The 13,257-nt window shown below is 41.6% G+C and overlaps 2 protein-coding genes across 2 annotated transcripts; one reads left to right on the forward strand and one right to left on the reverse strand.

The window, feature by feature from the left end:
* Positions 1 to 231: 231 nt before the first annotated feature.
* Positions 232 to 4,239, reverse strand: zgc:65997 (C-factor). The gene is made up of 4 exons (XM_019260581.2): positions 3,882 to 4,239; positions 2,748 to 2,925; positions 1,969 to 2,063; positions 232 to 1,883 (listed from the first exon to the last, which is right to left on the reverse strand). The coding sequence occupies exons 1-4, from the start codon at positions 4,209 to 4,211 to the stop codon at positions 1,692 to 1,694; spliced, it is 795 nt and encodes a 264-aa protein (XP_019116126.2). The 5' UTR covers positions 4,212 to 4,239; the 3' UTR covers positions 232 to 1,691.
* Positions 4,240 to 5,422: 1,183 nt separating this feature from the next.
* Positions 5,423 to 11,263, forward strand: nphp1 (nephronophthisis 1). The gene is made up of 20 exons (XM_019260579.2): positions 5,423 to 5,585; positions 6,350 to 6,411; positions 6,597 to 6,657; positions 6,772 to 6,905; positions 7,072 to 7,267; positions 7,800 to 7,901; positions 8,054 to 8,178; positions 8,314 to 8,362; positions 8,481 to 8,565; positions 8,671 to 8,765; positions 8,852 to 8,980; positions 9,260 to 9,334; positions 9,537 to 9,647; positions 9,773 to 9,855; positions 9,939 to 10,015; positions 10,135 to 10,234; positions 10,387 to 10,499; positions 10,585 to 10,658; positions 10,748 to 10,792; positions 10,933 to 11,263. The coding sequence occupies exons 1-20, from the start codon at positions 5,520 to 5,522 to the stop codon at positions 11,209 to 11,211; spliced, it is 2,061 nt and encodes a 686-aa protein (XP_019116124.2). The 5' UTR covers positions 5,423 to 5,519; the 3' UTR covers positions 11,212 to 11,263.
* The last annotated feature ends 1,994 nt before the right edge of the window (positions 11,264 to 13,257 follow it).

Here is a 13,257-nt window from a genome sequence, read left to right on the forward strand (position 1 = left end):
TCTGATAACAAGCCTTTTTGTTGTTTTGAATCGGTTTAATTTCCTTGCTATCTGTCTAAACTAATGTGGCTTCTAACATTGTGTTTGTTAAGTATGGTCCATTTAAAATAACAGAATTAGCCCAGGAGCGTCCCTGCAGACAGCAAGTCAGACTGTTATAACACCATGTTTTACCTGAGCAGAAACATCTCTCTGCGTTAACACTGTGTGTTTCTATTAACAATAGCATCTGATAATAAGCCTTTTGTTGTTTTGAATCGGTTTAATCTGGGACATGTGTGAACAGCTCCCCCCTTTACATTAAGATTAAGATTTATTTCAAAAGGGACCTGAGATTATTATTCAAGGGTCACCTGATCTCAGGCAGAGCATTTGATTGCAAGCACGCTTTTGTCAAGATACAAAGGTCAAAAAACAACAATGTCAGCTTGATAAAGGAGAACAGTCATCCTGATAATCCTGATGTAAACAGGAGTTTTTAAAATGCTGTATATGTATTTAAAGCTGTAGATGCTATAGTTTGTAACTGATATTCCCGATAAAACTTTTTAAGACGTGTGTACATGTGCAAACTGTAATGCACATTTGCACCATGATGATAAATCTGACATCCTTGCCTTAAAATATAAAGTCACAATGCAGACATATTGGCAATATTGTCTGTTATGGTATCACTAACTCACTACATTGAAAACAATTAATTCCTGGAAATATAGACCATCATATGACCATAGATAAACAGGCACCGTCATGTCCATAATGTCACTAATTCACTTGAGAGAAGGCCATAAATGTGAAGCACTGATGAAGTCTTGAAATGCTGCCATCTTCTGGTTACAAGTAATTAACTAACTATAAATTAATAAGTGTGCTGTGTTCTAATCTAGAGTAAAAGTCAAATGAAATTAAGAACATTATTTAACTTTTTTGCACCATATGGTTGTAATGACAAGTTAACCCGGTGACCTAAACTCGGTAAGAATCAGGTCAGCGTTGTACAAAAATCCCTTAACAGGATTGAGCTCATTCATTACCAGCCAATTATGCTTTAAGTCTCTTCTCTTCAATAAGTCTCTTCTGTAAATAAGGCCTGCACAAACAAACACACACACACACACTCACATCTATACAATGCAGGAGGTTTGCTCCTGAAACCAGAAGAAAAAATGTATTTCATAGGTTTGAAAAGTTAAATATAAGTTGTGTCACATTTGTATCATCAAAACTATGGCCATACAAGTTTGTTTGGACAAGGAGTTAGTGTTATTTTTCAGAATCTTTTGCTGCATTTTGATTATTTGATTCGGTGATACATAATTCAGTGGTTAAGTGATTGGTTGTTCTAGGCCACTGAAGACTAAAGGCTTATTCTAAAGTAACAAAAACACATTTATTCATATTTTCAGGTCATTATACATCAATGGAAATATACTTATGAGTATTATATATTTGATTTATGCCATATTCTGACAATATAACCCCCTAGATTGTACACACTGGACCTTTAAGGTCTCATAAGGCCTTTATGCGATGGCATTATGATTAGCAGAAGTGTTAGAGGTGATTTAAGCACATTGGCTGGGTGTGAGGTAGTAGAAAGTAGAGGTTTATTTTTGACTGTTTGGACTGTGACTCCACCAACTTCAATAGAGGCGAGTGAATTCATCTCTCTCTTTGTCCATTTATTGATTCTACCAAGGAAGTTCAGTCCCGTCCCAGCTGTACGCCTTGCCAGTCTTTTCGATATTAAGTGTGTCGATGATGCTCATCAGACAGTCCACAGAGTGTTCTGTACTAAACAGCTTGTCTTTTTGCACGTTCCTGTGATATGGTCTGGAGAGGTCCGTGTTCACTGTTCCCGGATGTAAGGAAACACACACCACCTGGAAAAACCACAAACAAGCTTCATCAAATCTAGATACAATGGACACAGATTTCTATATTTTATATAATAACACTCAAACCTACCTTGGGCCGGCTGCGTCCTAGCTCTATAGACAGATTCCTGGTTGCCATGTTGAGAGCTGCTTTAGACATTCTGTAGCTGTACCAACCACCAAGACCTGAGAGGAGGAGGCAGAGGTGGAGAGAGGAAAACATGGGTCACAAATGAGTCATATCATACTACGTTAGCAAGCATACTTGACCTAGAAATTGTCGTATATTCAGTGGTGATGCAGTTGAAGATGTTTGAAGAGAAACTCCGCTGACACTGTCTTAGTTGCATAACAAATTTATTAGTAAAACGTTACCTGGAGAGCCCCTGGCCAAATATTGAGACTCTCCTGAACTATGCGGGACAAGCCATTTTATACGATGGAGATCATGCTTCCAAGACATGCAAACAAAATTAACAATATCATATAACTTGTGTCAGATGGAAAAAGGAAGAAGATAGGCCCCTTTTCCAGGATACCCCAATATATGCCCTTAACCTTTGACCTGATCTTTCCCCTGCTACATCATAAATATCATCTCTCCTGTCAACGGTGCCAACCGGATGGTTTTTTGATACCCCTTTCCAAATAACCTCAAAGTCAAGATGGTTCAAAAGAACAGCTGACGACCAAAATAACTATCTTGATGTAAACTATATGTGTATAATAATACTAACTGTAACTATGCATCTTTGTGCAGACACCTCAAATTACTTATCTTGTGATTTAGGGTCATAATAATAAAACTTTCCTCTGAGTTGTGTAGTCTACATGATGTGCGTACAGCGCCGCCAGCCACAAAACACCCACCGTTGTCTCCGATAGATCCCACTTTGGCGGTGATGTTGACGATGATGCCACTGTGCTGTTTGGCTTTTTCTGCAGGCTGTTGACCGAAACCACCTCCACCCTTCTGAAGGAGGGGTGCAAAGTACTTGGCCATGACCAGAGGACCTACTGTGTTGGTCGTCAAGGTAGATATGATGCCCTGAAAGGGGATAAAGATGAATTAACATACGTGATGGGCGGAACTGAGAGAGACAAATGTGTGAATGAATGGGTGTGAAGTGTAATCAAATGTTCCTCCTTGTGTTCAGATATTTCCCTAAAGTCATAGAAATGGATGAACAAAAAACAGATCACAGGGAAAATATATTATTTACTCAATAAATCAAGTCCCTTGAGTTACTGGAAGAACAATTATGCTATATGGAGCAATATATAAAAACATCCTGACTTAATTTCAATAATCTCTGATCTGATGATCTTGTCCTCTTCTATGCTGTGGTTTGCTAGGTTGGAAGAGGGGACACAAGCTCGACTGGACAGACTGGTAAGGTGTGGGCTGGCTCAGTGGTTGGCACAGAGCTGGACTCACTGGTGACAGTGGCAGAGGGAAGGCCACACTGGACAATGCACAACCTCCTCTGCACAACAGGCCCGCCGGGCAGAGGAGGCTGTTCAGTGGCAGACTCTTTCCATAAAACCATAAAACTGTCCCAACGCCTCTCAGTTATGGCAGGAAGGACACAAAGAACAACTGACAGACTCATTCTCTGCTGCACTAATTCCTGGCTGGACATTTTATTATTCATTCTAGACTATCAATCATTCTCTACAGCCAATTTAATTGTCTATAGTTTTTTAAATGTCTATTTGCAGTTCTATATCTTATTTCTATAAAGATTTTTTTTACATTTAATATATAGTTTTCTCTTTGTAAAAACAGCATAAGTCTAATTTCTCTGCACATGTTTAATTTCCTTGCTATCTATCTAAACTAATGTGGCTTCTAACATTGTATTTCTAAAGTATGGTCCATTTAAAATAACATAATTAGCTCAGGAGTCCACTTAACCCACAATGACCCTTACAAAACCTCATAGTTATCTCTCTTTTACTCTACTTTTTTATCCTCAGACTGTTATAACACCATGTTTTTACCTGAGCAGAAACATCTCTCAAGCTGGTCTCCCCTTTTCCTGAGGGGTGAAGCATCGCCGAGGAGTTAACGATGATGTCCAGCCGACCGAAGCTCTCCTTAACCCGCTCCGCAGCCCCGCGGATGTCCTCCTCTCGGTTCACGTCCAGCCGGAGGACCGTCACTCTGCCCGGGTGTTGGACGGCAAGACCCCGCAGCTCGGCTGCTCCGTCCGGGTTTCTGCATGTCGCTATAACCGCAGCGGGTTTTGTTTTGTTTTTTAAGATATGTTTGCAGAATTCAAGCCCCAGTCCTCTGCCGGCCCCCTGAATAAGCGCGACGGGTGCAGCCATGATAGTTAAATGACATAACACTGAGTGTTTGGTGCCTTCTCGTCCACCCAAAAACGTCGTAATTTCGTATTTTTAAAGGGAAAATAGCAGGTAGATTTACCGAGAAGTGACCTTTAGAAGAAACAAAAGCAACATTTAACATTTTTTGTCTAAAGCAAAGCGGGAATTCTGTGTTGAAATCATAATTTGGACTGCTTAAGGACTTGAAAACACAAACTAACGAGCTGAACTTGAAGGCAGCATGTTTCACAACAAGCATACATGCACTTACACAAGTTTTACCCTGTTGTATTGTAGAAGTGAAATCCACATTTTATTTTTAAACTGGGACAACAGATAAATCCTGTTTTCTTTCAGGCTGATATTAAATTTGACCATTTAAAACAGGGGGGACACATCCTGACAGCTACAGTCAGATACTGTTCCCCTCTGTTCAATATAAAAGGACGCTCACCCATATTTCTTCTATTGTCTACTTCATGTTTTTATTGTGTTGTTTATTGTGTTTTATCTTGTTGTGCAGCACTTTGGAAACCCTCTGTTCAACATTAAAGGAGTCTCAGACATGCATTAAAGACTTTAATATCATTAAACAAAAAAATACATAGTGTATACTTACTTTTTTTTAGAACATACAATTACAAAGGGGGAACAATATTTGACAGTAATAATCCAAGCTGTCAGGATGTGTTCCCCCTGCTGTAAATAGACAAATGTAATGGTTAGCCTGAAAAATTACAGGACTTCTCTGTGGTGGGGAAAGAAGTCAGGAGTATGAATTTAAAAGATCCAATCCACTTCATTTATATAGCATGATTTCTAGCACAGGGTTTCCAAAGTGCTGCACAACAAGATAAAACACAATAAAAACATGAAGTAGACAGCAGAAGAAATATGTGTGAGCGTCCTTTCATATTGAACACATCTACATCCTGGTTGGTGTAGATGTGGGGAGACAGTGGAGTGTGTGATTGTTGCTTGTCATTGATATGAAAGAGAAGAGAGGGAAGAGATGATGAAGGCATGAGCAGTGGAGAATAGTTTCAAGAGTATAATAGAGGATGGGAAATCTAGAGAAGGGAGGAAAATCATTATGAGGTATCTTGTTTTAATTAAAAGAATATAACAAAGAGGAAGGAGTAAAGAAGTAAAGTCCAGCAGGGGGCAGTAAATGCAACATCTGAGGGATGCAGACAAAGAAGAAGAACAATTTAGTTGCCTAGCGACCGGTCAAAGAAATGTAGCGTCAGCTAGCTTTGCAAAGGCGAGTCTGTCACACGTGGATTATTCTCTGTAAACAACAAATAAATGCCACCCAAGAGAAAAGGACCTCTGCAGCTCGTCCAGAGGGAAGTGGACGACATCACAAAACAGGTCTGTGACAGAAATGACGCTCGCTTACGTGTTGAAGAAGAGATCTGCAGCCACTAACCGAGCACTTTCCAAAATAAAGTGATCCTAACGCAGCTCCACGTGTGTGGAAAATATGCCAGATTTATTATAAAAACCGTTTTACATGTGTATTTTACGCTAGTGTAAAGCTAGTCGTCATTTTGTATTGGTTAGCCTCTTATTCAAACATGTAAACAAAGGCAAACATTGAGCATTTTCTCATGATTAGCTGCTTTTTGGTTTCTAGAAAACATTCAAAGAAAGCCTCTATGACCTGTTTGAAGTAGTTTCCACATAGGCTGCTGGACTGTAGTTTTGTTGCCAATGAAACAAATCAAATCAGATTTGATTTGTATAGCCCCAAAGTCACAAAGTCCATTTTCCTCTGAGGCTTTTCAATCTGTACAGGGAGTGACACCCTCTGTCCTTAGACCCTCGGTTCGAGTGAGGAAAAACTTGCCCATAAAAAACATTTTAACAAGGAAAAAAGGTGGAAGAAACCTCAGGAAGAGCCACAGAGGAGGGATCCCTCTCCCAGGACGGACAGACGTGCAATAGATGTCACGTGTACAGGACAAATCAACACAAATATATTGTAAAATGACAATGAACTACACCCGAAATATAGAACAGATCAGAGCTATATGTATCATTAAACATCAAGTATACACACACTGTAATGCAGTTTGACCTGGACTGCTCATGTGTTCATTTCTAATTCATCTTGTTTGTTTTTCTAAATCCAGTTTGACAGTCTGGTGAAGGACGTGCAGACTCAGGATGTGTCCACTGAAAAGGCATTACAGAGGTACAACACTGCTTCCTACACTAGTGTTACTCCAGTTAAGACCTCATCCACACTATTGAAGAGGCATAGCTGTACTCTGATTCTTATGTCTGTTACTTCTTTTTATCCTGTCAGGATTTATCTGATTTTAATCATCTTTTTCCATGAGATTTGACTGTCTTCTAAACCTACGATTAACCCAACAGATGTCAAGAACTGCAGATATCGGCAGAGAAGACACTAAAGTCACTGAAGAAACTGGGCAAGGTTAGTTCTGTACTGTACTGTCAGCACTGTACTGTGTACGTATTGTGTCTTATTCTCTTCTTCTAGACTCTTGAAGTCGGTAAATATACTGCCATGATTTTTGTCGCTTTCTAGGCTGACGAGCCAGCTCCAGTGGGGAACTATGATCAGAGGAAGCAGGAACAGGAGAGACGACTGCAGGACATGTTGGAGCGTATAGACACACTCTCTCTGAAGCTTTCACCGCCAGGACCCAGTTCTGCTGCGGGGTCAGTGACCTGCGCGTTCACCGCACAGTGAATTGGTTTAATCTACGCTTGTCCTTTTTAAAGGAGTCGCACAGAAACTTTGTAGTTCAATATTTCAATGTTTTCTAAGGTTGTAGAGGAAAAAAACACTAGTTTTACATTCACATGACCATGTTTTGATCCACAGCGACGTTTCAAAGAAAGATAGTGAGGAGGATGATGATGACGAAGATGATGACGATGACGAAGACAGCAGTGATGATGATGTTGACGACGATGAAGACGAAAGGCGGGCAGCGAAACCGCCCTCTCAGTCAAGCCTTCGTGTCTACACGGTCCTCAGTGATTTCAAAGGAGAGCAGGAGGGAGATCTGTCTGTTCAGGTGAAGTACTTCCCGTTTTAGAGACGTCTACGTCTACGTCAGCAACATGCGGGGGTCTGTAAGGTGGTTAAAATTAGAAGCCAGAGGTCAGCTGAAGTTGCAGCCTAAGCATTCCAGTAGTTTCTGTCCCCAACCAACTCCTCAGCTACTCAAGGATGCTTCACGCAACCTTCTTGCTGTTTTCACAGTTGGCAGACTGAAATTTACCTCTTTACCTCTTTCTGGTCAAGTATTCCACTGAAACCTGGACCCAGGCTCTTTAAAGGGATAGTTTGGGGTTTTTTTAAAGTGGGGTTGTCTGAGCATACATTGTGTGTTACCTACAGTAGACAGCAGTCAGACAGACTGGCTTAATACTTTAGTTTTTTATTATATTACTGTTCAGAAGAGGGTGCTCTTGCCTTCCTAATCAGAGCCCTGCAGGTACAATGAAAGGCTGACAGAGAGACAGTGTGAAATCAAGCAGAGAAACTCTGCCTGTGAATCATGTGAACTCACAGGTGAAGTCTTGTTGTTTTCATGCTGTTTTCAGAGGGGGGAAGTATTGAGGATTATCAGGACGACTGCAGATGGATGGTGGCTGGCTCAGGACAGCAAAGGCAACAGAGGAGTGGTTCCAAAAACCTACCTGAAGGTACACAACCTGCTAAACATCTGCATCACAAACTAGTGACTGGTGTTTATTTATTTAGCTGAAGAGCTTTAGGAAAACCTCTTAGAAAATATGATTGATATGAAAATACAAAACACTGGATCTTTGGGAGTTAAAACTCACTCACTTTTCAGATCGGCTCTGGTATTGATGATAATGATGACGATGAAGATGGCGACGATGATGAAAACGAGGAGGAGTTAGAGCAGGAGGAAGAGCAAGATGATGAAGAACTGAGCGATGACAAAGAGAAACAGAGGTTCTACTTTCTGTAGATTTTGTAGATTGACTGTCTGTTGTCAGTAACAAAGTAATTAGAGACGGCTCGTTATCTGCATGACGAACAACCGCCATCATCAACCGGTTCAATCCGAATGTCTCTGTTCTTCAACAGCGGTGCTTCATATTCCAACTGGGGAACAGTCAGAAAGGCTTTGACTGAGGTAAACGTCCACACACTGCTGCTAATTTTACTGTCAACATTAAAGCCACAGTTGTGAATTGTATGTACAACGTATGTATGGTTTTCACTGAGTGTGTGTATGTGTGTGTGTGAAACAGATTGATGCAACAGATGTGCTCTCCGCCATGGGGGCTATACCTTCAGGATTTAGACCATCAACCCTCAATAAACTGCTGGTGGAAGGTCAAAGAGCGACAGTCATGCCTTTAGTACTAGTACTTCTTTGAATGATAAATACAGCGATGATTAAAAGGCAAAGCTGTAACCATTTGTGTATTATTCTTTTAGGTTCAACATACAGAGGAAGTCACTGTATTCAGCCTGAGCTTAGCCCGTCAAAGCTCTCCTTTAGTGACCTCTTCCTGGACCCAGACACCGGCAGGGTGAGGCAGTCCTTCCCTCTGTGTGTGTTTGTGTTATTCGGCGTATCTGAGATTCTTACACCGAACAAACTCATTCCATCTCGTAGGTCCGTGCTCGGCAGGTCAGGACTTGTGTTTGTTTCACTTTGTGGAGCTGCAGGATGATTCCTACTCCCGGGGTCGGAGTTCAGGTCCTCAGTCGACACATTCGCTTCTGCGCCTTTGATGGAACTCAGGTGGGGATATTTCTGCTGTGTTTACAGCTGTTTGCCACACTGTACGTTCTTAACGCACCTGAAATCTCTGCAGTGTTAAAACAATTTAATAAATACTTTTTATTCATTCATAATTAGTCTACAAAATCCATTTGCAAACCACCTGTATGTGTGTGTATGTATCAATCCATGATGGTTTTGTCAGCTTATTAACAACATTTTTCAGACTGGACTTTCTTAGTTTTTCGCTCTCTTGTTCTATTCCCGACTGTTCTGAACGAGCTGTACTTGTTGTTTCAGGTGTTGAGTAACATCCACACAGTGAGGGCAACCTATAACTCCAAGAGCCCCAAGACCTGGAGCTTCTCTCCAAGGGTATGTTTAAAACATTATAAACCTGCACTTACACACTGTTCTTTGTTTTTCCTCGTTTGTCTGGTCAGGTGTTGTGACCTTTGCTCAAACTACTTCTTGCACTCTGACTGGTTGTTGTTACTGAGGTTCAGTGCTGAAAGAATTGGCACTGAACTTGTTCTTAAGGCTGAATTTAATCTGAAATCCAGTGTGTTTGCTCCAGATGACAGGTATCCTGCCCACCTTCCTGGACGGTGACTGTTTCCTACGCTGCAACTCTGCATCTCCCGACCTCGGCATCCTCTTCGAACTGGGAGTCACCTTTATACGGAATGTAAGGACAAACACATGCACATGGAAACGCGTGAAAGTGATGAGATTAAGTCAGTGCATGACACAGAATCACACACAGGAAATGGAAAACCACCGTTAAGACCTGTTTTTTGGGGTGTGTTTTAGTCTACAGGTGAGAGAGGGGACTTGAGCTGTGGCTGGGCTTTCCTCAAACTGACCGATGACACTGGAAATCCAATCCCCAACAGGTACACACGGACTAAAACACTAGGGACTGAATAAATCTGCCCTTGATACTTTAAAAATCTAATCCAATCTAACCTGTTTGTAGGACGTATGAGCTGCCAGTGAACGGTGGCACTCCCTATGAGAAGGATGTCGAGGTAGAGGCATCAGTCACCAGAGGATGTAAGAACAGAGAGAGAACTGCAGAGAAAAAAACAATTCATTGCTCTGTATGTACAAACATCTTGTAAGCAGGATGTAAAACAAACAAAGAAAAATCTGAGCCTCTCCTCTCCTGTCAGCTCCAGCTGGTGTTTTCCAGCAGATGCTTCAGGCCAGGCGGCAGCACAAACTGATCGTGAAGGTGAAATCAGTCAACAGCCGGACCAGAACGCAGCTCAGGTGTGAAAAAAAAAAAACTACCACAGAGCTCCAACACACGCAGGGGGAACAACAAATCATTTGCCCATTCATGACTCACCTCGACCCAAATGCTTGTGTGTGAACATACGCTGTGCTCTGTACGTTAGTGACAAGCGTGTTGTCCTCCTCAGCGTCCTACCGGACACTCTGCTGCACTGTCTGAGCTGCGTCCACCTGCTGGCTCTACACAGGCAGCTGCTGGCCGACGCGCTACTGATGGACAGGCCTACCATGCAGAATGCAGGTAACACACACCGTCAGTACCCTTAATCCAAATATTGGAGACGTTGATTGTTACTCTGTTTGAATAAGACATCTCTCTGTTTCAGATCTGATATGTAGTCCTATACTCTCTACCTTCCCTGTGCTGCTGGACCAACCAGACCTGCTGGATGCTCTCAGGGTCAGTAGGGAGTGCATCATGGTCAAACTTAAATACTAATTTGTGCAAAGTTTAATATATATATATGAAAAATTGAGGTTTTCTTTCAGAATGTCTGGCTGGATGCGGAGACCAACATGAGCAGAGCGCAGAAGGTCAGTGCATGTAGTACCAGTACTCATCTGTAGAGGGTGCTGACAGTTTAAGCTTTTCTCTGCTAAAAAAAGTTCAAATCTATCTGTGTGTGTGTCCAGTGAATATTGTCCACCGAGGTGTGTGTGATGTCTCCTTGCAGAGAGACTTGTCCTACTTAAAACGGGAGTTTGCGAAGGTCTACATGTCGTCGGTCTATTTCCTCCTCCACTCGCCCTCGCTGCCCCGTCATCGCTGGGCGGATCCCGCCACCGAGGAGCAACGAGCCAGAGTCATCTACGCCTACCTAGACACCCTCAAACACACCCAGCACACCAGCGGCCAATCTGGAGGCCCGGAGGTCTTCGTCGACCCCATGCATCAGCATCTCGCCTTTGATATCACAGAGTTGACCTTTGACCTCCTAAATGTGGCACGGTAACATCACACCACGTATATGTGTGTGTGCTAGACAACACTAAAACCCTTAAATGTGCCATTAATATAATCATTTTGGAATATTTCTGGCTCTCGGTCACAAATTATTGCCCACTTAAGAAACAAATGTAAATAAACTAGATGGAGAGATACTTGAATTCTCAAAAATACCTGGGAAATTGGCATTTGTTGCAGGCTTTGGATACACAGATATCACTTGTTAGTGGGATCAACGCATCCTTGAAATTCGTTGACAGTAATATAGATGCATCCTTTAGGTCAACGTGGCAGACCATAACAGAAACCGACACACTCCTCTGCATTGTGACAAGAAAGCAGCCTCTTTATCGAGAAATGAGAATACACGTACCGCGCAGAACATAAGGCGCTTTCGCAAAGACATCTTTGTGTGTTTTGTGGTCGCATGACACACTGACAAGCCTGTTAACGTGTGTGAAATAAGCGGTTGAGCAAATGTAGACAATGCTGACATTATCATCCCTTCTTACTGATATCATCGAGATCACACTGCTTCTCTTAAAGTAAACAGGTTGCAATAATAACACTTTGTACCGATACCGCAGCATTATATTAATAGAGAACCGACAGTGATATTAGCAGCATGTTTTGATACTTATTTATTGCCAAATGTTGTTCTATTTTTAATAAACTTTATATTAAAAGCACGGCATGTTTCTATGTAGCTTGTTTTCAGCACGGACACTGAGCTGTTCCATTCATCTCCACCCTTTAGTTCAACATTAGTCATGTGTCTGTGTGTATATGTGTGTGTGTGTGTAGTGTAGAGTTACAAGGCATGGAGTTAATAATTAGTCTGCTGTCATCTTTTTATAGCCTGGTATAAAAGAACAAGAGCAGCGAGAGGTTGGATCAGTCTGAGCGCAGACAGATTCAGGCAAGTCGCGTCTACGGTATCATAATAAATAAATTGTAACGATGATACAGCAGTTATCTGTTAGTGTTACTGTAACATTCATGGAAAGTCGAAACAAACATGTGACTTCATGCTTCATAAATATTGGGTTATGACTCAGACTTTTAAAAATGTTAAGGTGGTGTTTATCTTTTTTTTTATGCAGTATTTAAACTGACAGATAATTTCCGCTGATGTCACAACACATCCTGACCTTTCAAGGAATAATTCAACACACCGCAGCTTCTCTCTTTTACCCTCAGTTCTTGTACAAATCAAACAAAGCAGATATAACATGTTAGTTAGTGGGTAGCAGGGCTGCCAACTACTACTCCTTCAAATTTAGCCCTAACGCCAAGAAAGAGTATCACCCATCCATGTTTGTATTACTTACATGGACCCACTAACTGCATTCATCCTTTAACATCCAATCAGATTTAAACATTACAAACCACAACTTTAACCCCCAACTATCAACTTCTTGTTCAACTAAGCACTGAGAAGACCTCAATATTTCACGTCCGGTCTCTTTCTAATTGTGCAAATACAGTTTTCATGTCCTGCCTGAGCTGGTGAATAATGAATATCCTGTATTTCCACATTCCAGTGCCAGTGCCGTTGCCGTGGTGATGGTGTCTGCGGTGACCAGAGAGCGCTTGTTTGGTGTGGGTAAAAAAACAAGGTAACCATCAGGGCGATAGTAATGGAATATCTAAAGGCAGCAATGAACAAAGGTGGTGGAGGGGGATGGAGAAAACTCTTTGAGCAACTTGAAGTTTGTCACCCTGCTGTGCGTTGCCCATGAAATTGCCAAGAGCAACTTCTTCTCTTTTGCCTCTTCACCACTAAACTGAATGATCAACAGCAACCAGACAAACATTTCTCTGGCATCTTTATAATAACCATGTAGATGAAGGTGAGTATTTTAGTCATACGAAGCACTACAGTACATAAACACATTAAAAAGATGCTGATAGTGTTGCTGATCAAGCAGCAACTGATGCCAGCTTCTAAAGAGTCATTTACGCCTGTGACCAACTGATGCTGGCAGGGTGCCAAAAACAATTATCCTTGTTTAAAATTTTAGTAATTAGCCTTACCATCAGTGTTAACAAT

Source organism: Larimichthys crocea, chromosome III (assembly GCF_000972845.2).
Source record: "Larimichthys crocea isolate SSNF chromosome III, L_crocea_2.0, whole genome shotgun sequence".
Taxonomy (NCBI): Eukaryota; Metazoa; Chordata; class Actinopteri; family Sciaenidae; genus Larimichthys; species Larimichthys crocea.